The 25,892-nt window shown below is 48.1% G+C and overlaps 2 protein-coding genes across 3 annotated transcripts in view; one reads left to right on the top strand and one right to left on the bottom strand.

Annotated features, from left to right (window-relative positions):
* The first annotated feature begins 2,726 nt into the window (after window positions 1-2,726).
* BOLA1 (bolA family member 1) lies at window positions 2,727-6,750 on the top strand. 2 transcript variants are annotated; one of them, XM_083591628.1, is made up of 2 exons: window positions 2,727-2,796; window positions 5,928-6,750. In XM_083591628.1, exon 2 carries the CDS (start codon window positions 5,938-5,940, stop codon window positions 6,385-6,387), a length of 450 nt encoding a protein of 149 aa, XP_083447754.1. In that variant the 5' UTR covers window positions 2,727-2,796; window positions 5,928-5,937; the 3' UTR covers window positions 6,388-6,750. The 2 variants fall into 2 exon arrangements, with proteins under 2 accessions (XP_083447754.1, XP_083447753.1); XM_083591627.1 differs by having other exon boundaries at window positions 2,736-2,844.
* Window positions 6,751-11,587: 4,837 nt separating this feature from the next.
* The window catches only part of SV2A (synaptic vesicle glycoprotein 2A), a 55,549-nt gene continuing 41,244 nt past the window's right edge, over window positions 11,588-25,892 (bottom strand). The window contains exons 11-14 of the mRNA XM_083591120.1: window positions 25,558-25,691; window positions 24,465-24,668; window positions 20,782-20,941; window positions 11,588-16,281 (exon numbers count right to left, since the gene is read on the bottom strand). Coding sequence (XP_083447246.1) covers window positions 16,098-16,281; window positions 20,782-20,941; window positions 24,465-24,668; window positions 25,558-25,691 — 682 coding nt within the window. The 3' untranslated portion in view covers window positions 11,588-16,097. The remainder of the gene's footprint in view (window positions 16,282-20,781; window positions 20,942-24,464; window positions 24,669-25,557; window positions 25,692-25,892) is intronic.

The following is a 25,892-nucleotide window of genomic DNA, read 5'->3' as shown; positions in this document are numbered from 1 at the left end:
GACCGACTCTGGGGTTGCGGCGCTCATCTCGCTTTCTTGGCCGAGGGAGCCGGCGTACAGCTTCCGGGTCATGTGGCCAGCATGACTAAGCCCCTTCTGGCGAACCAGAGCAGCACACGGAAACGCCGTTTACCTTCCCGCTGGAGTGGTACCTATTTATCTACTTGCTCTTTGACGTGCTTTCGAACTGCTAGGTTGGCAGGAGCAGGGACTGAGCAACAGAAGCTCACCCCTTCACAGGGATTCGAACCACCGACCTTCTGATCGGCAAGTCCTAGGCTCTGTGGTTTAACCCACAGCGCCACCCGCGTCCCTCCACTGTTGGTACATATTGTAATTTCCAATTTCTGGCCAACAAAATTCTAGCTGCAGTTGTGGCATACAAAAACAATCTAAAATCTTTCTTGGGCAATTTCAAGAAAGTTAGCCGATCTGACCGGAAGAGTCCGCGACCAGAAGGAGGAAGAGTACCAGGAGGAATGGATGAAATTTAAAGACCATCTAGCTAAATATGTTAAGATAATTTACATAGAAACACTTGCAAGTACCAGATTGGCTTAGGATTTAAATATGTGATGTTACAGAATAATAGATCTAAAGTTAAAATGAAAAGGAAGAAAGATGTTAACTGATTAAGTGAATTTTAAGAGAAATTAGCTTTGGGAAACTGTTACAATGATATACATAGAAACTCAGCTAGGGGTATTTGAGGAAGTCAACAAAAAATGTTAACAAAAGTGGAATTGTTACCGTTAGGATCTATGTTTGTTTGTTTGTTTTTTGATGTTTGTTATAAAATTTGGAAAATCAATAAAAATTGTGAGTGGGGGGGGGAGAGTGTGGAACGCCTGGCGAGAAGGTGTTTTGTGGTGCCATCCCTGCGGTGGCAACAAAGGTGTCAGAGGGGCACAGTCGTCCCCTGATTTTGCTCCTAATCTGCAGCCTCTCCAACTTCCACTGAAGGCTCGGCCCACCTCTCACAAAAGCTTAGCCCTGCCAGGGAAGGTCATTCCCCCCTGGATTTTTGAACACAACACATAATTACAGGTGATTAGCGGCTTAGGTGCAGAGGACACCCCGGAGTGCATTCTTTAAAGGCTTGACTTCACGCTCCGTCCATAACCTGGCAGGTGTTAGCCAGAGGGCACCCTACCCCTTTGATGGCAGAGGGGGCAGAGGGGAGTGGCTTTGTCCAGGTGTGGCCGCTTAAATCCCCCCTCCCCATCTCCCAGGTGCGCAACCCCAGAGCTGCACTCCTTTGTGGCTTTCCAAAGGCCTTAACAGATTGGACCCAGGCGAAGCAGCTTCAGGAAGCTGGGGAGGCTTTCTGCTCCCCCTTCATCGCTCACTCTCAAATGAACTTTGTGTTGGTACCCTGCCATGCCCCTGAGGTTTGGGTCAGCCTTTGCACAGGAAAGACCCTTTAGCGCGGCAGGTCCTGCGCCCTGCAGAACTCCCTGCCACTAGAGGTTTGGTAAGAATCGTTGCTGCCCAGTTTTAGATGTCACTTTATCACACACACGCTGCTTAGAATTGTAATGTTGGAAGGGCACCCACGAGTCATCTAGTCCACCCCTCTGCCACGCAGGAATCACGGCTAAAGGATCGCTGGCAGATGGCCGCCTTAAAAACCTCCAAACGAAGGAGAGTCCACAGTCCTTTTCACTCTCACCACCAGAAAGTGATTCGGGTTTAGTCGAAACCTCCTTTGCTGCAACAATTTTAAATCCATTGGTTTCAGATCCTACCCTGCGGAACAGCAGTGTGGGTCCAAAAAAATCTGGGATGAGACAAGACATTTATAGATGAGGGCATTCAGTTGGCTTAGTGATTTGCAACCAGTTGATTCTCACTTTATGCCAATCTAACTCCCAACATGCTTTACGGGAAACCGTTAGCAGAGAGGTCACTGCCCCAAGGTGCTTACAAACCATGGCGCAAGCGAGGATGCGTTTGCTATAAGCTGCATCTTAACTACCTGGATTAAGTCCTGGATCAGATATTCTTCCATCGTCTCTTAAACACAGAACTCCGAAAGGTCTCTATTTGTACTGTAAATACTGGCAGAAAGGCTCTCAGGGGCGAAGTTTGCGCCACTCCATGGTCAAGCAGCAAACTGCATCCTGATTCCAAAACACCGTGCGCTTAAAAGCACGTGGCTTCTCCCTTCACAGAATCCTGGGAAATGTAGTTTACCTGGGCCGGGCCGAGCTACAATTCCCAGCGCCCTTAAACTACAGTTCTCGGGGTTCTTTCGAGGGGTGTGTGTGCAAAGACAGGCACCCCCAAATTCGACCCTCCAGATGTTTTGAGACTACAACTCCCATCATCCCTAGCTAACAGGACCAGTGTTCAGGGATGATGGGAATTGTAGTCCCCAAAACATCTGGAGGGATGAGTTTGGGGATGCCAGATTTAAGAAAATCTTAAAGCTAGGGTTGCCATATTCCCAAAAATGAAAATCCGGACAGAGTTGTTGGTTGATTTTTTTTTTCCTAATAAAGCGTGCAAGTCAAGTCCTGTTGCATTATAGGGTGTAAGGATGTGTTACTCTCAGGTAATACGCAGCCGCCCCCTCCCTGCGCATTCAAAGGTCCCACATTTTGCAGAGGAAAAAAACTCGGATCCCTTTCCCCTTTCGCATTAAAAGACCCGCTTTTGCCCACGGGAGCAAAAAAAGAACTACATTTCCCAGAATGCACCGAGGAAGCAATCCAGAGGGGAGGGGGCCCCGAGGCATGCTGGGAATTGTAGTGCTGTTGACGCTTCCTAGAATCCCAGCCGAGGAGAGAGAAGGTCAGCGGTGCCGGAAGCGCAGTTTGGAGACTCTACCTTGAAGGACAGGTGGGGGGGGGGAGGCGACTGTTTTTTGGAGGGTGGGGTGGGGGGAGCTTTGGGGGTTTGGACCCCGGGGTTGCAGGGGTGCTGGGGGCGGGGTGGGGGGGAGTGACAGGCTGTATTTTCCATGCACTGCGTGTAAACTGGAGCCGCCTCGCGCCCCGTTTTGCAATGCGCTCAACTAGCAACACCCCCCTTATTTTTGCAATGCATGGACAAAATTCCATACCAATCATTTGTTTGCATTCTCACTAAATATCATTCCAACCCCGCCGCCTTCCCCTCTATTTGCAAAAAAGCTTCCATTTCTGCAAGCCACCTCCCACCGGTAATGACCGCCCGCCTCTCCAGAAAGCCCCCTTCTGTTTCCGCATCTGGCCCGCTAGAGCCATCATCGCCCCCCACCCCGTCCTTTCTCAAACCCCCTGGTCCGGATGCAACCCCGGAGTTTTAATTTCGGAGGCAGACTGCCCTGGAAACTTAGCTTGATTACTTGTTCTGGGATCCGGGGGGGGGGGTGTGGAAAGGCACTTTGCACATGCTCAGGGGAGCAGCCGCTCTTCCAGTTCTGGGCTTTTTGCCCAAGAGATGGATTCCAGGACTTAAACCCCACATAGAGGGCCCTCATTTTGCTGTTTCACAAACCACATATGTTGTTTATTTGTTGCATCTGTATTTATTTCTTTATTGCATCCCCAAAGAGCTCAAGGGGGTGTATCGATAGTTTCCCTTCCACCCCGATTTAATAGCTTCTGGATGCTGAACCACAAAGTGGTTCATTTATCTCTCATCCTTAACCTGATTTATATAATAATAATAATTTATTATTTATACCCTGCCCATCTGGCTGGGCTTCCCCAGCCACTCTGGGCGGCTTCCAAAGAAATATTAAAATACTGCAATACATCAAACACTAAAAGGTTCCCTAAACAGGGCTGCCTTCAGATGTCTTCTAAAAGTCTGGTAGTTGTTCTTTTTGACATCTGGTGGGAGGGCGTTCCACAGGGAGGGCGCCACCACCAAGAAGGCCCTCTGCCTGGTTCCCTGTAACTTGGCTTCTCACAGTGAGGGAACCGCCAGAAGGCCCTCGGTGCTGGACCTCAGTGTCCGGGTAGAACGATGGGGGTGGATACGCTCCTTCAGATATACTGGACTGAGGCCGTTTAGGGCTTTCAAGGTCAGCACCAACACTTTGAATTTGCAGGATTTTTACAGGGGTTTTAAAACAAAACAAACCTAGCCCCCACATCAGTCTTCTTAAGAAAAAGGTCAGAATATATAAAACAATAAATCAACCATAGAAGAGGGAAAGAGATTTTTCCCTCCCTCCAGTCATTGCAAGAACCCCTTAACTAGGAAATAGCTCCAGAATTTCCCCTTTCTCCTCTCTTCCCTACCCCTCTTATTTTCCTTTGGGGCTGCATCTTTTTAAATATTGCAAACATGAACCTGAGGACTGCCTTGCTGCCACCGACATTTGTAACAGCTGTGGTGAGGCAGCTAAAATAAACAAACAAAGTTGTGGATAAAAATAAAAAATGATTCAATGATAGAAGAGGGAAAGGTATCTTTCCCTCTCAGCCAGTCATCACAAGAACCCCGTAACTTAAGAAACAGTGCCAGAGCTCCCTCACCTTTTCCCCTCTTCCCTCCCCACCTGTTTTCCTTTTCTGCTGTGCCCTTTTTAAGACTGAAAACATGAACCAAAACAAACAAGCTACCTTCTGCGCCGCAGCTGCAAAGGAAACAATTTCTCTTCTGACCGGTCGTCACAAGAACCCTGTAACTAAGAAAAACTTCCTCCTTTCCCCTTCCTCTTCCCTCCCTGCCCATTTTCCTCTTTTTCTCAATTTTTTTTTAATTGATTTTCACAAAATTATAAACAAACAAAAATCATAACCTTATTAGAAATTACACTTATTAACATTGCTAAGTGACTTCCTCGCTTCCCCTTGGTTGAATTTCAATGTATATCCTTTTAACAGTTTTCCAAATCATAGTTCTAATGAATTAACTTGAGCATTAACATCCTTAAATCTTTTCAATTTGTAATTAAACATATTAGTTCACCACTTAGCTTATGTAAAATCCTAAGCCAATTAAATATCTGCAAGCTGTTTCCCATTAATTTAACTTAACATATTTAACTAAATACTCATTAAATTTTGTCCATTCTTCCTGATACTCCTCCTCCTTCTGGTCTCGAACTCTTCCGGTTAGGTCGGCTAACTCTGAAAGGTCCATCATCTTCATCTGCCATTCTTCCACCATTAGTAATTCTTGTGTTTTCCACTTTTTAGCTAATAAAATTTGAGCAGCAGTTGTGACATACAAAAATAATTTAACATCTTTCTTGGGCAATTCCAAACCTGTTATTCCAAGAAGAAAGGCCTCTCGTTTCTTGATAAATGTATATTTCAACATTTTTTTCAATTCATTATAAATCTTTTCCCAGAAGTCTTTCACCTTGGGGCAAGTCCACCACATGTGATAAAAAGTTCCTACCTTTTCTTTACATTTCCAACATAAATTATCACAGTTATGATATAATTTTGCTAATTTACAGGAGTCAAGTACCATCTAGGGACGCTGGTGGCGCTGTGGGTTAAACCACAGAGCCTAGGCCTTGCCGATCAGAAGGTCGGCAGTTCGAATCCCCGTGACGGGGTGAGCTCCCGTTGCTCGGTCCCTGCTCCTGCCAACCTAGCAGTTCGAAAGCACGTCAAAGAGCAAGTAGATAAATAGGTACTGCTCCAGCGGGAAGGCAAACGGCATTTCCGTGCGCTGCTCTGGTTCGCCAGAAGCGGCTTTGTCATGCTGGCCACATGACCCGGAAGCTGTACACCGGCTCCCTCAGCCAGTAAAGCAAGATGAGCGCCGCAACCCCAGAGTCGTCCACGACTGGACCTAACGGTCAGGAGTCCCTTTTCCTTTACTAAGAACCACCTGTACATTATTTTCATTATATTTTCCTTTAACACAGTACATGCAGTGAACTGAACCCCCCGCCCATTTTCCTTTGGTGCTGTGCCTTTTTTTAAGACGGCAAACGCGTAACTGAAACGAGCGAACCTCCTTGTCTCTTCCAGGCCTCTCTCGATGCTGTCCTCGGGCCTGCTGGTCCTCCGCCGAGCTCTCCGCCGGCCGATCTTCTCTGCCGGCTACTCGGCGCTGGGCGGCTCGCCCATGGAGAACACCCCCGTGGAGGCCTCTATCCGGGCCAAACTGAAACAAGCCCTGGAGCCCGTGCACCTGGAGATCATCAATGACAGCCACATGCACGCCGTGCCGCGGGGATCCGAGACGCACTTCCGGGTGGTGGTCGCCAGCCGGCGCTTTGAGGGCCTCTCGCTCATCCACCGCCACCGCCTGGTCAACGACATTTTGCAGGAGGAGCTGGCCGGGCCCGTCCACGCCCTCTCCATCCAGGCCAAGACCCCCCAGCAGTGGGAGAAGAACCCCAAAATCATCCAGAGCCCCGAGTGCCTGGGGGGGTCCAAGCACGACCCCCAGATGGCCGGGAAGATCGGGGGGACGCCCCGGGCATGAAGCGTTCCGCTGCCAAAGGCTGGATCTGAGCATGTTTCTGGAGCAAATAAATTCAACACCTGTGTTCCGGTTCATAGCTGCAATTCCCGCAATCGCAGGGGTTTGGGGTTAGGTGCCAGCGTCTTCTACAATTCTGCGATTCCCTCCCCGCAATGGGCACTTCGCACTATTCCTTGGGAGTGTCATTCTGGCTTGCTCTCATATAAAAAAATGAGATTATCATGTGTGCATTTTGGAGCTTCCATTTTTCCGCTGATGACTGATGTTTCCTGGGGAATCGCTTGAGTTTCTCAACAGTTCATTCCGGCCGGGCTTTTTGTAATTTGAGCAAATTAAACTTCCGGCTTTGGAATTTGCAAGGGGCATGGCTTCTCACGGTGGTTTGTTTCCCCTTTGGGGGAGGGGGGGGAATTACAGTGCCGCAGCGGGTTGGGATAGATGACCCTCATGGGTCCCTTCCAACTTTACAATTCTGTGGTTCTGCCTTGGGGTTTCAAAAGGAGGAGAGGCAAGCAGTGTGGTGGGGGTCATGTTTAAATCACTCCCCCCTCCCCAGTTTTGAGGCTTGTCCCAACAGAGGCTGGTTTGGGTCATAGAATCATAGAATCATAGAATTGGAAGAGACCACAAGGGCCATCGAGTCCAACCCCCTGCCAAGCAGGAAACACCATCAGAGCACTCCTGACATATGGTTGTCATCAGTGGCTGAAGAATCTGTTTCGCACCTGGAACGCCTTACCTCCGAGATAGGTGCTCAGGTCTTGGCACCTGGTTGGCTACTGAGAGAATAAGGTGGGCTCCCAGCTCCAGAGGCAGTCTATCTGAATTCGTATCTGGTTCTTTGGGATATTTGGTTACCATGAGAACAGGAGGCTAGGTTGGATAAAAGCCCTTTGGTCTAATCTAGTTACTAAAGGGGTGATGGTCTGAGATCTGCAGCGGACCAGCTGAAGGCCAGGATTGTATTTATTTCAGATCTGGCCAATCCAAAAGCTCCACTCCACTAGCCAATCGCATGAGCTAGTTCCTTATTTGTGGCCTACAAGGCCTAAGTCTCCAGAACGCATTCCTTGCCTACAAAACCCATGGTTCTCCTCACCTGATTTAATCTTCATGAGAGCTCTGTGAGGTAGGCTCAGGGCTGAGAGAAGGCAGAGACTGGCCCACAGTCACCCCTGCGAGAGCTTCACGTGGGGGGATTTGAACCCAGATCTCCCGGGTCCTAGTCTGACACTCTAGCCCAGAGCTTTCCTCCTGGGGCTGGTAAAGGGTTACTTTAAGCTCCTAATAAATAATAAAAATTAAAAATTGCCCAGTGGCACCCTAAAGGTAAAGGGATCCCTGACCGTTAGGTCCAGTCGTGGCTGACTCTGGGGTTGTGGCGCTCATCTCGCTTTATTGGCCGAGGGAGCCGGTGTACAGCTTCCAGGTCATGTGGCCAGCATGACTAAGCCGCTTCTGGCGAACCAGAGCAGCGCATGGCAACACCGTTTACCTTCCCGCCGGAGCGGTACCTATTTATCTACTTGCACTTTGACGTGCTTTCGAACTGCTAGGTGGGCAGGAGCTGGGACAGAGCAACGGGAGCTCACCCTGTCGTGGGGATTCGAACCGCCGACCTTATAATCAACAAGCCCAAGAGGCTCAGTGGTTTAGACCACCGCGCCACCCGCGTCCCTTACATGCACACTTCTTCAGAGACATGCACATGAAAGCTTATACCCAGAACAAACTTAGTTGTTCTCTAAGGTGCTACTGGACAATTTATTATTATTTTATTTATCTCGACTGTCAGACCAACACACTACCTACCTGAATCTTTAACCTCCAAGTAAAACTGAATTGTGAAATAATGAATGTCTAAAAAGTGCGTCGCCAACATGAAAAGTTTGGGAAGCTCTGCTCTAACCACTACACCACCGCTGTCTCTCAGTAGAGCATCCCAGGGCTAATGGATAAGGAAAAGTTAAATAAATCACTTAATCTTCAGATACAAAATGTCGCGGGGTCTCCAAGGTGGTTCTGTTAATGGCCAGATAGGTTCCTTATACACCTTGGGAAATGAAGGGCATGCCATGTTCTTCAGCTGCGCAGAAGAAAAATTCAACAGGTGAAGCTTCTCCCCTCCCAGGCACTCACTAAGCCATCTGTGCACCTGTTGGATTTCCGGCTCATTGCTGCAAAGCATCTTAATGGAAAAGGAGGCAAGGACATCTTGCTGGGCTGGAAATAATCCAGAAGAACCTGTTTGGGGGAAAACAGTTTCAACTTTTGCACTTTCTGCTTCTAGGTGCGGAAAAGTGAGAGGCCAGCAGAAATCTGCAGACTTGTCCTCGTGGGGCTCTATAGAATTTGATCTTCCTTGTCTCCCACAGCACAATAACAGATTTATTTGATTTTGCTAGATTCAGTGCTTCCACAACATTGTTTTATTTACCTTTAAATGTATATCCCACCTTTTCCTCCCAAGGTGGCCCCTCTCCCATTTCATCCTCACCACAGGGAGAGTTCGGCAGACTGGGAGGGATTTGAACCCTGTTCCCTCTCTCCCAGGCCCAAGGCCAGCACCTTAACCACTGTGCCACGCTGCCACGCAATTGCTATCTGGAGCACAATGAGAACGGGATGAAAGCAAACCAGAGCTTTGGCAGTACATGAAAAGTTGCTGGATCCTAGCAGGAGGTTACAGGATACGTGCTGATTGGTCTGAGTGCCCCAAAACCTTTGCGGGCGCCCGCAGTATTGAAAGCGGGACCAGGCATGACCTTGCATGCAGCCGTTTGCCTGAGCGGCTAGAATGTTTGTGAAGATTCCATACCGACCTTGAGCCAGTGGTCGGCATTTCAACCATAGCAGACCCTGCTTAGCTTTGTAAATAGGCTAGCATTTTATTTTATTTTTGCCACACCAATAACAAGGTCCCTGGCATCTCCATGTTGCAGTGTGAAATCCGCTGCTGCTGCCAGTCTGAGTGGGCAATACTGGCCTAGGCAGTCTGATGGTTGTATAAAGAAGCTTCTTCTGTTACTACCTGTAAATCAGACTTCGGGCAGAACCATGAGGACTAGTAGCTTACCCTTGTTTTTTTTAAGGGGAGGACCAGAACGCAGGGTCAGGCATGCAGAACGTGCCAGGCTGAGTCCCCAGTGTCATCGCTAGATAAGGCCAGGGATAATCCCTTGCCTGTGGAGAGCTGCTGCCAGCCAGTGTTTGCGTAACTGGTCTATCCCATAGAAGGCAGCATCCCATTTCACATTTTGGAAAATGGGCACGGCCGCTGTTTTTCTCCCCCTTAACAAATCTATACAGTGGTACCTCGAGTTACATATGCTTCAGGTTACATACGCTTCAGGTTACAGACTCCGCTAACCCAGAAATAGTGCTTCAGGTTAAGAGCTTTGCTTCAGGATGAGAACAGAAATCGTGCTCAGGCGGCGCGACAGCAGCAGGAGGCCCCATTAGCTAAAGTGGTGCTTCAGGTTAAGAACAGTTTCAGGTTAAGAACGGACCTCCGGAACGAATTAAGTACTTAACCCGAGGTACCACTGTACATCGTTGCCTTTGTTTTCATCCTTATGATTTGCCGCCGCTGCGTCAAGCGTTTTCAAAGTTTATCCAACGGTCCGTTGCAATTTTGCAAACGGGCACCTGTCTTGATCGAGGGTGCAAGGAGAACCTTTGCAAAGCTCAGTCGGCGGAGCATGAGACTCCTAATCTCAGGGTCGGGGGTTTGAGCCCCACGTTGGGCAAAAGATCCCTGTATTGCAGTGGGTTGGACCAGATCCGGCATGCCCAACTTGAAGTAGGCTGTGTAGTTACACGCAAGCAGCACCATAACATAGCTGTCAACCGTCCCTTATTTGGCGGGAAAGTCCCTTATCCCAGCGCTGTGTCCCGCTGCTGTCCCTTATTGATGATGTCCCTTAAATTTCCCGGGTTTCAAAGGAAGCAGCTCCTCTCCCTCCCTCCCTGCCAGCCAGGCAGGAGGGAGGCTCCAACTGTGTTGCTTGGCTGCGTTGCTCACCCAGTAAGGAGTCTAAGAACGACTGGGGGGTGGAGCTTGCATGCCTTGTGCCGATCAAATCGGCCGCGTTGCCTGGGGACTCGCCTTTGCTCAGCGCTTCCCAGCGGAGAGATGATGGTGGTTTTCCTTGCTGCATCCCCTTTGCCGGGTTGCTGCGCTGTGGGAACCACCGCTTGAGGCTTCGTTTGTCTGTTGGCTGGGCTTTCTGCCTTTGGCTCGGAGGGGCTCAGAAGTTGAACATGCCTGTGCTTGGAAAATCCCTTATTTTGGCTGCTGATTCCATATTTTCGAGGCTGCTGGTCCCTTATTTTCAAATCTGTAAGTTGACAGCTATGCACCATAACAGCCTGCTTCCCCTGAGCTCAGGACGAGGTAGTGGTTGCTCAGAACGGTCGCCAGCGGAGGGGGCATTGCGATCGACCATAATTCATCCAAGGATCGACTGGTCAATCGCAATCGATGCCTTGGACGTGTCTGGACTAGATGACTCTGGGAATCCCTTCCAAGTATAATTCTGTGAACTTTTCGTTATACCTGAATTTCCTTGCACATCCCCAACAGAATAACGAAAAGGAAAAACCCAACACGCACAACCATCATTTTTTCAATCTTTTATTTTTTTTTCATTTTTACATAGATTTTTTTTTTTTTACTTTTTTTTACTATGTGTTCATAATTCCAGAGGGGGGGGAAGATTCATGTGTAGGGCCAGAGCCAGACTTACATATATTTAAATCCTTTCCCTAGCGATCAAAAACTATGCACACACCACCTCTTTTATTTTTTAAAACCTTAAATCATCATCATCCGCAGCACGTTTAGGAATATTTATTTCTCAACGCGGCATTTAAAACAACCGTCTCATCTCGTCGTCATTCTTGGCTTCTGTTTTTTTATCTTTTTTTTTTATTATTAATACAAAATGAAACAACCTGGAGACGACAACTGAAGATAATGACTATTATTATTATTTTCCTCATTTTTTTTCTTCTCAATTGTTCTTTTACAAACATCTAAAAACAGCTAAAACCACAACACAAGGTTTTTTGTCATTTTTTTATTTTATTTTGCATACAGACAGAACTACGTATGGTTTGGATGTGGGGGGTTTTGTTTTTTTTGTTTTTAAAGACCAGCTACACTGTAAAGGATGGAGAGAGACCGAAGGGTTGAGGTGGGGGGAAGCGTCACAATTTTGGGGAAAGGCGCAAAGGAGGGGCGTGTGCTTTGATTGATAAATACTTCCCGTGTGGATCTGTTACTTCCCAAAAGCAGCTGCTTAAAATAGGACCTTACTCCAGAGGCGTCAAGATTCACAAAGGGGGAGAGGAAAGGCTAGGTTGCATGTAAATTTATTAGCTGCGTTGTCGTTCAACGTTGCAAGGAGGCGTGGCTTCAGCAGGGCACCGCTTAACCAGTGGAACTCCCTGCCTATTGAAGTTAGGCAGGCTCCCTCTCTATATTCAGATAACTTAAGGTTTGAGGGTCTGTGTGTCTCGGAAATTCCCTATTCTGCTGCAGCCAGAGGGAAAGACCGTTTGTGCTTTAGCGCCACCCCTCCAGCTGGCCAGAGGGAGATATTGCAGCTGCCGGGGGCCAGGTGACAAAGGGGAATAACACCTGGACCTTTGAAGATGCTGAGTTTGACTTAGTGCTTCGTTTATGACACAGGGTTCCTCTATGCCTCCCCCCAGACTACTGACCAACTCTCAAGTCAGGGCTAAAAAAGTATTAGCCCTCTTCCTCCTGGGGAATTGGGGAAGCAGAATTATCCTAAATGGATAATTCTACAGTGTGAGCCAGGGGTTGTTGGGACTCCAGCTCCCACCATTGGTCATGCTGGCTGAAGGCTGAGAGTCCAGCCGATCCTCGCCACTTCTGGTATTTTTTCTCCAAAGGGGAAAAAAACCACACCGAAAACAGAGAGATTGGAATGAATGAGAAGACCGCATTCGCTATCCTGCTGAGTTAAAATGTGCTTTTTTATCAAGCTTTGCTGGGCAGTTTTTGGTCCACAAACGTTAAATTGGAACAGCGATTCTCCCTCCTTTCTTCTTGGTCGTGAAATAAAGGGCTAAGGATCTCTCGGTTTGTATTAAGAGTCCCGTTCCCCCAGCTCCCAATGAGGCCCCTGAGTGGAGATGCGAAGGCAGGGATGGGGAACATCTAAGACCATAAGAAGAGCTTGCAGGATCAAGCCAGCGGCCCATCTAGTCCAGCATCCAGTTCTCACCATGGCTGAGCAGGATCTGAGCACAGGAGCAACAGTCTTGTCCCTCTGTGGTTTCCAACAAAACAACACCACCACAAACTGGCTTATAAGTATAAAATCCAATTTACTAGAATAATAGCTAGAATACAGATAGACTTGTAACCATTCAAGCAACATACTAAGGTGCCATGTGCAAAACAAAGCCTGGAGATGCTGTAAACATGGAGTGGATAAATGTACAACTGTATCTTAACAAGTTACATGTGCAATAAACGTTGTACAGACTGGATAAATGAACCGTTCAACAAGTAGCGTAAGTCCAGTCACAGAGCGGCAACCCCATGCCGCCACAATGGCAAGGGTAGCACACTGGAGAATATGAACAAGTTTTTCAAAGCTGTTTTTCAAAGATTGAACTGGATGAGATGTTCTTCAATGGGTCTTGAGTTGGAAACACAAAGCAAGTAGGATACTTGTTGAACGGTTCCTTTATCCAGGCTGCATAACGTTTATTGCACGTGTAACTTGTTAAGATAAAAAGGTAAAGGGTAAAGGGACCCCTGACCATTAGGTCCAGTCGGGGCCGACTCTGGGGTTGCGGTGCTCATCTCACTTTATTGGCCGAGGGAGCCAGCGTACAGCTTCCGGGTCAAGTGGCCAGCATGACTAAGCCGCTTCTTGCGAACCAGAGCAGCGCATGGAAACACCGTTTACCTTCCCGCTGGAGTGGTACGTATTTATATACTTGCACTTTGACGTGCTTTCGAACTGCTAGGTTGGCAGGAGCAGGGACCGAGCAACGGGAGCTCACCCCGTCGCGGGGATTCGAACCGCCAACCTTCTGATCGGCAAGTCCTAGGCTTAACCCACAGCGCCACCCACATCCCATTAACTTGTTAAGATACAGTTGTACATTTATCCACTCCATGTTTACAGTATCTCCAGGCTTTGTTTTGCACATGGCACCTGAGTATGTTTGCTGCTTGAATGGTTACAAGTCTATCTGTATTCTAGCTATTAATCTAGTAAATTGGATTTTATACTTATAAGCCAGTTTGTGGTGTTGTTGTTTTGTTGCATTATTATTACTGTCACCACATTTGGTACTTTGTGTATATCCTCTGTGGTTTCCACCAACTAGCACTGGAGCATCTTAATTTGTCTTGGGACCCACATAAAATCAAAGTCACATGAATACATGTCCCTCATCTGAGAGCAGTTGGTGGCAGTCAACCATGGGGCGAGATGTTCCAAAGGTCTGGGCCGGAAGATGGGAAGTTCTTCCGTCTAGATAGGAAACGAGACCAACCAAGGGAAAGGCAACCTCTCCAATTAGACTGGTGGTACTTTATTGTCACCATCTCTGGAGAAAGGGCCATCGTATTGTGATAGGAATTTTATGGTCTTAGATATATGGTAATGTTCATAACTGTACCAACCAAGCACATACCTAGATCAGCACAGGAAGACCGACCTGGAACCATTTTGATTCCTAAACTGACCAAATGTTTTCTCTACAAGGTCAAAGTGGGAAACCTCCCCATTGTCTCTTTCCTCACAAATCCTGTCTTAAGGGCACATTTAAGATATGAATAGGGTGTGAGCCTGTGACCTGGCCCAGGAACTAAGTATTTATCATTACAGAAGACTGGCCAGGCTCCCCAGGAAATCTAATCAAGTAACCTGCCAGACAGGAGATAAACAACGACAGGAGAAAAACAACATTCAAATTTCTGTTTTAAGACCGCCTTTTCTGTGTTGTAGGTATGATGTATCCGAGGGGTGGTCTTAGGTTACACCCCTTCGGTGATGTATGTATGATGTTTCTGGGGGTGGTCTTGATCTACAGGGTGGCAATTTCAAAAGTCTTTATAAGGCCTTGCGCGCCATTTTTCTGGGTTCCTCTTCCTCTTCTGCATGTGGTGTGAGGACCCTGTTGCAACAGATCAAGAAAGCTTACTCGCTGCTTTGCTTCTCAATATTTTCTGGTTGGCCTCTGTTATTTTCTCCTACCAATAGGGAACCTATGTAAGGACTCTATATGGGCTCTTGGATACCCCATAAGGGAAAAGGGCAATTTTTGTTTACAACAATAGCTTGGCCTTGCAAGCAGAAAGTCCCAGCTTCCATCCTTTGAAGGCATCTCTCCAGGGAGGGCTGAGAGACCCCCTGCCTGAAATCCTGCACAGCTGCTGCCAGTCCGAGCAGACAATACTGACCTCTTGGGCCAATAGTATATGGCAGCTTCATATGTTCCTATATCTTGGGGAAGGGAAGGGGCAATCTCAGCAGAGGAGAACCCCGAAAGGCCCAGGCTCCAATCTCCAGGTAGGCCTGGATGAGACCTGACACCCCCGGAGCGCCGCTGCTGTCGGTCAGTGCCAGCAACACTGGACTAGATGGGCCCAAGGCCTCTGGCTCGGAATCATGGCAGCTGACTCGAGTCCCAAAGCAAAACAGATCCACCAGCAGCCAATGACACAGATGCACAATGAATGTACAGGTTGTGGAAAGGCTCACAAGAGCGAAGCCCGGTTTGCGAGACGGCAGGGCCTGTTTGGCACCGCACCCAGAAACCTGAAGGCTCTTCCGCCCTCCCGCAGCGGCGCCAACCCCTGACACGTTAAGCTAAACGAAATCACACACCCGAACCGACGCTAGTTTTACACACCCAGAAACGGACGCTACGATTTGGGGGAGGTTGTTTTGTTTGTCTCCCCCCGCTGTACACACACACACACACACACACACACACACACACACACGTGGGATGGGTGTGCACTGAGACACAAAAGTGTGCCTCTTGAGAACCCCTTTTTAAAAAATAAAAAAGAAGGAGGAGATGAAAGGAAAAGGGGACGTTTGGAGCACGTTAACACACCCGAGATCTGTGAGATTTACTGTTTTGTACAAGCTTACACATTGGTGTAAAACATCGTCACATGTCCTCTACCAGATAGTTGGACACACATGCACACATACCCCAGCTTGGATTGGCGAAGTGGTTTGCGGGGGGGTCACACACCCTGAAATGCCATGGGTTCGGGAGGGGGGGTCACACTGCCCCCCCCCGATGTTTGACCTCTGACCCGTCTGCGTCCCTTTTGCGCAGAGAGACAGAGAGAGAGAAAGAGAGAGAGAGGCGACTTTGCGCCTCATCCGGTCCCCCTGCTATTTCATTGGGGTCGTTTTTTGGATGGGTGGAGGTGGGGTGAGGATTCACACGTACACCGATAACCACAAGAGGAAATTGGGGAGAAGGGCTGGGGGTGAGATTTGTCTGCGGGCGAAAGCCCGGACCACGGTTGGTTTTTTCCCCCCCAGTTGAAATGGTACGACAAGACAGTCACAGTGTCTACAACTCTAGATCTGCTACCTGCCCCCCTCCCCTGGCAAGTGGGACAGGGCAGGCGCGGATGAGGGCCGAGTGCGAATCTCTCTCTCTCTTTTTCACACGCTCGCACGGACGCACGCTCACTGCAGCACCTGCCCCCGTGTCTCCGGCAGCTTGAGGGCCAGGGAGCTCCCCACGGCCAGCGCCGCCGAGGCCAGAAGGATGGGCACCGCTTTCGTGATGCCCACAAAGGACGTGAAGATGCTGATGCCCAGGACGGCAGCCAGTTTGCACAGGGCATTAAGGAAGCCGAAAGCAGTCGTCCTAGAAGCAAAGGAAGAAATAATAATTATGTTATTATCAGAAGGTCGGGGGTTCGAATCCCTGCGACGGGGTGAGCTCCCATTGCTCGGTCCCTGCTCCTGCCAACCTAGCAGTTCGAGAGCACATCAAAGTGCAAGTAGATAAATGGGCACCGCTCCGGCGGGAAGGTAAACGGCGTTTCCATGCCCTGCTCTGGTTCGCCAGAAGCGGCTTAGTCCTGCTGGCCACATCACCCGGAAGCTGTATGCTGGCTCCCTCGGCCAATAAAGCGAGATGAGCACCATAACCCCAGAGTCAGTCACAACTGGACCTAATGGTCAGGGGTCCCTTTACCTTTTAACCTGCCCATTTGCCTGGGGTTGCCCCAGCCACTCTGGGCAGCTTCCCACAAAATATAAAAACACAACAAAAGGTATTGTGTAAGGTATTGGTTGTGTTTAGAATAGATTTATGAAAGATTTAGAAAACTTACTGATTAGAATATTTGCATGAGATTGTATGGGGAAAATATGGAATAACAGACACAATTTTGCATAAAATGTATATAGGAAGTGCGGTGTAAGTGATGGAAGTCCATCAGTGAAATTTTATTATTGAGATATTTGTAGAATAAATTCTTCCAATTTTTCTTCTTCTTCCAATTTTTCTTTTTCTTTTCCTCCTTTTTGTTCTTTTTTATATGTGTGTGTGCTTATCTGAAATATGTATGTATTTGCAGTATTTTGCTTGTACTGTATTTTGTAATAATTATGTTAAATAAAATTTAATAATAATAAAAAAATCAAACTTCCCTTAGGATGCCTTCGGAATATCAAGAAAAAGATGCACATAGGGGTTGGTTTTTTTCAGGGAGAGAATTTGTTCTCCAGGCAGCTGCATCTCAGAATCAGGAAATAACTACAAGTTATTGACATGCACAGCCTCTCTTTGGGCACGATGAGTCTGCCAGGCTTTGAGGTGGCATCTCGCCACGGGGTATCTCGTGTTTTAAAAACACAATCTTCATACCAGTTGCTTGCTGATCAGGAAAAACCTGACTCCTCACCCTCACTGTGCAAGCCAGCAACAAATGGAGGAAACCAGAGCCAGTGTGACGTAAAATGGTTCGTGTGTTGGACTAGGTAGGACCTGGGAGAGCTGGGTTCAAATCCCCCGCTCAGCCACGAAGCTCACGGGGTGACCTTGGGCCAAGTCACTGCCTCTCAGCCTCACCTACCTCACAGGGCTGTCGTGAGGATAAAATGGGGAGGAGAACCATGTGCACCAACTAGAGATCGTAGCTGTCAAGTGTCCCTTATTTGGCGGGACAGTCCCTTATCCCAGCGCCGTGTCCCGCTGCTGTCCCTTATTGATGAGGCTTCATTTGGCTGCTGGCTGGGCTTTCTGCCTTTGGCTCAGAGGGGCTCAGAAGTTGAACATAACTGTGCTCAAAAAAAATCCCTTATTTTGGCTGCTGATCCCTTATTTGTGAGGCTGCTGGTCCCTTATTTTCAAATCTGTAAGTTGACAGCTATGCTAGAGGTCCCGGGGGGGTGTTGTTGATGATGATGATAGAAAGAGGAAACGGAAGAGGGAGTAGGAAGGGCATTTAAAACAACAACAACAACAACTTGATCTATACAGTGGTACCTCGGGTTACAGACCGCTTCAGGTTACAGAAGCTTCAGGTTACAGACTCCGCTAACCCAGAAATAGTACCTCGGGTTAAGAACTTTGCTTCAGGATGAGAACAGAAATCGCGCGGTGGTTTAGGTTAAGAATGGACCTCCAGAACGAATTACTGTATTTTTTGCTCTATATGACTCACTTTTTCCCTCCTAAAAAGTAAGGGGAAATGTGTGTGTGTCTTATGGAGCGAATGCAGGCTGCACAGCTATCCCAGAAGCCAGAACAGCAAGAGGGATTGCTGCTTTCATTGCGCAGCGATCCCAATTGCTGTTCTGGCTTCTGAGATTCAGATTTTTTTTTCTTGTTTTCCTCCTCCAAAAACTAGGTGTGTCTTGTGGTCTGGTGCGTCTTATAGAGTGAAAAATACGGTAAGTTCTTAACCTGAGGCACCACTGTATTTTGTAAGCCTTCGCTTTAAGGTTTTTTGCTACCTCCAAGCAGCATATAAATTTTACTAATAAATAATCAAGGAAATCAACACATCTTGCTGATTTCATTACAGCTGCTCTGTTTTTGCAAAGCCTGTTTGTGCTGCTGCTTTGAAACGGACCTCAGCCTCTGTGACCTGGCCTCTAAGCTTTCGCCCCTCTCTCTCTCCTCCCACTGAAAAAACACAGCACTGGGTTTTTGCTCCTCTCCAGGAACCATTCATCCTTCTCTCTCTCTCTCTCTCTCTCTCTTTCCCTCTCTCTTCCCCCTCCTCCTTTTCTCCTGTGCTGCCAAGGTCCCTGCGGGCAGCCTGGGCTGGCGTGTGACTGGCAAGCTAGATGCGTCACTTTTTCTCGGATTGCCCTCATTTCCAATGCTAGGCAGCCTCTCGCTTCCCCCCTGCAAAGTGTTTATCCCTGAAAGGACATTGGAGGCGCTGGGAGGGAAGGGACAGGACCGCACCGTCATGAGATTTGGATTTTACACTTTCTTTTTTAAGATGTTGCAATGCAGGGAGAGATGCAATTAACCGCTTTGGGCCACCTCTAGAGTCCTTCGCAATCTAGACAGCTCCCATAGTTCTGGCATCGCAGAAGCATTCAGGCAGTGCTTCTGAACCCTCCTGTCCCCATTCCCCCCAAAAAATCATATACATTGTTGTCCTTGTAAACCATGAGGACTATCAACTTGGGATCTGGGGGTTCTTTTAAGCGAAATTCTTGATTTGCAACAGAAGAAGAAGAAGAAGAGTTTGGATTTGATATCCTGCCTTTCACTCCCTTTAAGGAGTCTCAAAGCGGCTAACATTCTCCTTTCCCTTCCTCCCCCACAACAAACACTCTGTGAGGTGAGTGGGGCTGAGAGACTTCAGAGAAGTGTGACTGGCCCAAGGTCACTCAGCAGCTGCATGTGGAGGAGTGGAGACGCGAACCCGGTTCACCAGATTACGAGACTACCGCTCTTAACCACTACACCACACTGGCTCTCCCTCTCAGGAGGGTTTGCGGCAGCATCTGAATTCATAGGAGGCAAAAGAAAGATCCATGACACACTTTGCAAGGACAACTTCCCCCTACTTTGTACAGTTGTAGAGTCTGAAGGGACCACAAAGGTCATTTAGTGAAGTCCAACTCCTCCCAAATGTTCTGGGTTGCAGCACCTGCTCAGATGATGATTGCAAGGGATGTCAGCTGGTGAGTTATGATTTTGGGGAAATGGCCTCAGGGGCCAGGATTATCCTCCGGGTTCCCCAACCCTGTAGTGAAAGACTGCCCTCTGCAAATGGACACCCTGCCAGAAACCTCTGCACCTTAGAGATCTTGGACCTTCCAGTACAATTTCCTCCTCCGTGTTTCCTCTTTGTGATGGCCTGGGACTCGGACTCGGAACCAGAGGAGTCTCAGTCTGTACCGGATCCTTTGCCTCAGGCATCACCTGAACCAAGTCTGGGGCCTGATCCTGAAGAGTCCCACTCTGCACAGGCTCCCCTGCAACAAACACCAGCTGGGCAGAGTCAGGGGCCTGAGCCTGCCCTGGCTCCAGATGCAGGGATGACCTCGTTGCCTCCACCTGGGCCATCACTTACAGCTGCTCCACTACCAGTTGGGTCAGGGGAGGCTGAGGCAGCCTCTGGGTCTAGTAACCCACCAACGTCTCCCGAGCTGCAGAGACTGAGGTCTGAGAGGAGGAGAGACCTGAGTACTTGCAGGAGGAGTGCCCACCTTTGGGCGAGACAGGGAGGTGAGTCACTGGGGGATCAGGACCGGCCGTTACCACAACAGAGATAAAAGGCTATCAGACCCTGCCCCAAGTTGCGGGAGCAACATTGCTGTATGCTAGATCCTGCACCTGTCCTTGCCTGGTTTCCTGCCTTGGCCCTGTCGGACTGACTCCTAGCGGAACCTACGGTTTCTGGACCGGTCCTGGACCACGTTTCATGGGTTACCCCCGGGCGCAGCACACTCCTGCGCACCTTCTGACCCTAGGAGCCAACCCTCAGTGGCTGACCCGCCTCCTTTCCCTCCGATTGGCTCCAATCAGCACAAAGGAGAAGGGGACTTCTTCTCATTGGCTAGGAATGCTCCCCTTTCATGCCGATTGGTTGGCTCCAGGATGGTGGAGGCGGGGTCTCTGCTGCAGAAATCGCCTTTGGCCACCACCCAACCACAGACCCCTACAACTCTAGTCAGTGGCGTAGCGTGGGGGGTGCAGGGGGGCCGGCCGCACCGGGCGCAACATCTGGGGTTAGGGCAAATCCATGGGTTAGGGGGCGCAAATCCACGGGTTAGGGGGCGCAAATTACTTGCCTTGCCCCGGGTGCTGACAACCCACGCTACGCCACTGACTCTAGTAGGCTTTCCCTAAGAACTGGGGTTTCTGCAAAGAGGAGGATGAAAGGCTTACCTTCTATCCGATGGGTAGAGCTCGACCGTGAGGACGTCCAGGGCGTTCCACGAAGCTATGCTGACCCCACCAAATAGGCAGAGGAGGGCGATCATGGCGGACTCGCTGTTCCCGAATGACAGAAAGAAGCAGCTCACGCAGGACATGACGCTCGACCCGGCTGGATGCGTCGGGGAGAAGATGGGAGGGGGGAAAGGGAAGAGAGAGGAGTCAATGGGATAGTCCTAATTCAAGGTTACCCATGTCTGACTGCACCCATTGCTCTCTGCATCCGTCGCAGAAGCCGATCTCTTAGGAATCGTCAAACAAGTTTCTAGACCTCATGGGGGGAAAGGTTCAAAACCCAGAGGAGGGCTCGGTATTACTGGCAGCCTTTTGAGTACTGCTAAAAATAAGAGTTTCTGCAATAGTGTTGATTAACAGGTGGTACCCAGCTAAGTGCTACTCAGAGTAGACCCATTGGATTAATGGAGCCCAGTTAGCCATGCTGACTTAATTCAACCAGTCTCCAATTTCAGTTGAATACAGCCAAATAATAAGAATGTAGCAAACTTTGTTATTAGTTATTTCCTGTATACAAAGTGTGTAAATATGTTTATATTTGTCTCAAGAGAGTAAAAGAAAATGCTCTCTCTCTCTCCAAAGCTGTCAACTTTTCCCTTTTCTTGCGAAGAATCCTATTCGGAATAAGGGTAAGGTAAAGGGACCCCTGACCATTAGGTCCAGTCGTGGCCGACTCTGGGGTTGCAGCGCTCGTCTCGCTTTAATGGCCGAGGGAGCCGGCGTACAGCTTCCAGGTCATGTGGCCAGCATGACTAAGCCGCTTCTGGCGAACCAGAGCAGCACACAGAAACGCCGTTTACCTTCCCGCCAGAGTGGTACCTATTTATCTACTTGCACTTTGACGTGCTTTCGAACTGCTAGGTTGGCAGGAGCAGGGACTGAGCGACGGGAGCTCACCCCGTTGCTGAGATTCGAACCGCCGACCTTCTGATCGGCAAGTCCTAGGCTCTGTGGTTTAACCCACAGCGCCACCCGCGTCCCTACGGGAAAAGTTGACAGCTATGCTCTCTCTCTCACACACACACTCATTAATTTCCCAAGGTATCTGGGTAACAGTTAGATGCAGTAGACTTAACTTGTGCCTGGAAAAGCGTCACTCTTTCAGATCTCCGTGCTTTTCAAGGGAGAAGAAAGGTCATCACCCTCACTAGCTCATGTCCAAAGAGGTGGAGGAGCTCAGGGAATTTGGGGGAGACCTCAAGGGGGGGTGGAGGGCTCCCAGGTGCCACGATGCCAACCCTCCCACCGATGTAAACTGTTCATCAGGAATCCTGCCCGCGCAGCAATTTGGTTCCTATTTCTCCAGAAGCTTCGTTACTCATTCATTCAAAATCAGCAACTATTCACACAAATGAAAATGCAGCCTAGTAGGGTCTTTTAAGGAAATCGCACAGGCTCTTTCATGGGGAAACATTAACGAATGAGGCCAATTAGGACGAAAGTCAAAAGGGCCACAAAGCAACAGATTCCCTGCCCCTCCGAAACCTTTCTTTGCACCAAAATGCACTGCCACAGAATCACAGAATCGTAGAGGCAGAAGGGACCACGAGGGTCATCTAGTCCAACCCGCTGCAATGCTGGGGTCTTTTTGCTCATGGGTAGGCAAACTAAGGCCCGGGGGCCGGATGCAGCCCAATCGCCTTCTAAATCTGGCCCGCGGACGGTCCGGGAATCAGCATGTTTTTACATGAGTAGAATGTGTCCTTTTATTTAAAATGAATTTCTGGGTGATATTGTAGGGCCTGCCTGGTGTTTTTACATGAGTAGAATGTGTGCTTTTATTTAAAATGCATCTCTGGGTTATTTGTGGGGTGTAGGAATTACCATATTTTTCGCTCTATAAAACGCACCAGACCACAGGACGCACCTAGTTTGTAGAGGAGAAAAACAAGAAAAAAAATATTCTGAATCTCAGAAGCCAGAACAGCAAGAGGGATTGCTACGCAGCGAATGCAGCGATCCCTCTTGCTGTTCTGGCTTCTGGGATAGCTGCGCAGTCTGCATTCGCTCCATAAGACGCACACACATTTCCCCTTACTTTTTAGGAGGGAAAAAGTGAGTCTTAGAGAGCAAAAAATATGGTAGTTCATTTCCCCCCAAAAAATATAGTCCGGCCCCCCACAAGGTCTGAGGGACAGTGGACTGGCCCCTGCTGAAAAAGTTTGCAGACCCCTGTTTTTGCCCAACGTGGGGCTTGAACCCACAAGAGTCTCACACTCTAGCGACTGAGCTGCATTTTGTGTGCAGTGCAAGAACTGAGCGGAGTCCGAGTTTAGATCAGAATTGCAGCGCAGAGCTGGGGCAATCATTCCCCCCCCCCCGTGCCCTTTTCTTAAAGAAAACACCCTCCTCCTTTGCTCCTGAAAAGAACCAGTCATTTACACTCATGGAGCAACTTAAAATTCAGAGTGTGGGGGAGCAGTTTTCAACAGGAAAGCAGCACAAAGGACTTGGCTCTCGCCTCTTACTCATGCCACAATCCTGCTCTGGATCTGGGGTCGCTGCAGCTGGCAAAAAAATAATAATACAGACACACTAAGGCATGGCCTGTTTTGGCCATCAATATCCCGTGATCTGACCGGTGCCTTTTCCCCAGTAATTAGGTGGGAAATTTCCAGACAGGACATTCCTATCCGTATATAAAGCCTTTAGCAACTTGGGGGAAGTTTGCCTGCAAGATTGCCATACTCCTCAAGCACTTGCGACCGACAGAAGTGGGACTTCTAGAGGTGCTACATAACACCCATTTCTCATTTGTAGGAACTCAATCTTTCAGTGTGGCAGCAGCTACACTGTGGAACTCCCTGCCTATTGACATTAGGAGCCGCCTTCGCTGTGCTATTGAAACTGTCCCAGAAACTCCAGCGGGTGCAGAATGCTGCAGTGAGGCTCCTCACGGGGTCACTGCCATGGGAGCATATTCACCCAGTGCTTTACCAGTTGCACTGGCTCCTGGTGGAATATAGGTCAGGTTCAAGGTGCTGGTCTTGACCTTTAAAGCCCTTTGTGGCTTAGGGCCCTCGTATCTACGGGACCGCCTCACCTGGTCTGCCCCGCAGAGGACCTTAAGTCCATGAATAACCATAGTTTAGAGGTCCCGGGCCCTAAGGAAGTCAGATTATCCTCCACCAGGGCCAGGGCCTTCTCAATGATGGCCCCGACCTGGTGGAATGCTCTGTCCCATGAGACCAGGGCCCTTCAGGATTTAACCTCCTTCCGTCAGGCCTGTAAGACAGAGCTATTCCGCTTGGCCTTCAATTTGAATTCAGCCTGATTTTTTATTTCCCTTCCCTTCCCCTTTTATGAAGATCACCCGCTCTGAGACACCACAGCTAATTCTCCCCTGGCCTCCTCGCTGGCCCAAGTAGGACCAATTCAGCCAGCTAGCCCTGGGGATTATCTAATGCTTATTTACCCTAAACTGATTTTTGAATTTTATTGTTATTCATGTTTTTATACTGTACTTTATGCTGCTTTTATAATTAAGTGTCTTAAATTTGTTGTTAGCCGCCCTGAGCCCGGTTTTTGAACTGGGAAGGGTGGGGTATAAATAAAAAATTATTATTATTATTATATCTCTTTCACCTGTCAATGGCGACAGGACTACCTATAACCCTTACCCAGCATCCGAAGTCGCCCGATTTTGTCCATCAGGAGCGCAGAGACTATATTCCCTGGCAGCACGGCGAGAGTGCCCAGGAAGCTAACAAAATAAATCATGTAGGCATTGTTTTCATCGCTGAAGTCCAGCTGGCAGCCTTCTTTGTTGTGGAGAAAGGTACTGTTGATGATCCGACTGTTGATGAACTTGTACTCAAAGAGGTCTGTGGGTCAAGAGGAGACAGACGGAGGGTTATTTTATTTTTATTTATTAAATGAACTGCAGGGGGGGTCAGACTAGATGATTCTTTTTTTTAAAAAGAAATATTTATTAAGATTTTACAAAGACAAATATACAAAAACACATAATAATAAATAAATAAATAAATAAATAAAATAAAAAGATAAGTAAAACATACAGAAAAAACAAGAAAAATTAAAAACAATTGTTTTTCATAACATAAAACTCATTTGCTTGTTTCTTTGACTTCCTCACACCTCCCCTTCTTGTATTCCCATTTAAATAATCAAATCAGCAAATCCTTACCCTCTTTCATTTATCTTATCTCTATAACTTAACATTTTATAACTCAGTATTTTCATCCATTATCAATTCATTTTTGCATATTCTTATTAACTTTGTTGCCAATACCACTTATTTCCAATCCAACACCATTTTAGTTATTTTTTTTTTTACCTAATTATACCCTTCTTCCATATTCTTAAAGCATTACAGCTGGAAAGCACTTAATTTCTATCCAACATCATTCTAACATTCATTAATTTTGCAATATTTCTGTAAATAGTCTTTAAATTTCTTCCAATCTTCTTCCACCAGACTAGATGATTCTTGGTGTCCCTTCCTACTGTACAGTCCTGTGGTTCTACATGGGCTTCCACAATGTATGAAAGAATAAAAGGGAACTCACTTAAGCAACTGGTCCTACCAGGAGGTGGCATGACTTAACCATAGAATAGGAAGGAGCGCCAGGATATATATATTTTTGTTCAGATGTAATTTTCATTGTAGGGACATTTGAAAAATTGGAAAAAGAAAATATTTTTTAAAGGTTTTCGTTTGTTTTTTTGGCACGCGGCGGCCTCAGACTTTACCCGTGTTGTAGAAGACGGTAGAGATGAAAGTGCAGTTCTTGAAGAACGTATTGCTAGATGTGATGTCCTCAAAATAACATTCCTCAAACAAAGAGTCGACGAAGGACACAGACTTCATTTTGAGGCTTATAAACCTGTCGTAAAACAGAGAGGTTATGGGTTTCAGTCGGGTGAAAGATTCCTGCATCGCCAGGGCTTGGACTAGATCAAGGGTAGTCAAACGAAGGCCCGGGGGCCAGATCCAGCCCAATCGCCTTCTCAATCCGGCCCGCGGACGGTCCGGGAATCAGTGTGTTTTTACATGAGTAGAATGTGTCCTATTATTTAAAATGCAT

This window comes from Podarcis filfolensis (assembly GCF_964270895.1).
Source record: "Podarcis filfolensis genome assembly, chromosome: 16".
In the NCBI taxonomy this organism is placed as follows: Eukaryota; Metazoa; Chordata; class Lepidosauria; order Squamata; family Lacertidae; genus Podarcis; species Podarcis filfolensis.
The sequence above is the reverse complement of the archived record's forward strand: the minus strand, read 5'-3'. Positions and strand labels throughout refer to the sequence as shown.

What these genes read in the sequence shown, in the direction of transcription:
- BOLA1 (XM_083591628.1), top strand. Translation starts at nt 5,938, where the DNA reads ATGCTGTCCTCGGGCCTGCTGGTCCTCCGCCGAGCTCTCCGCCGGCCG.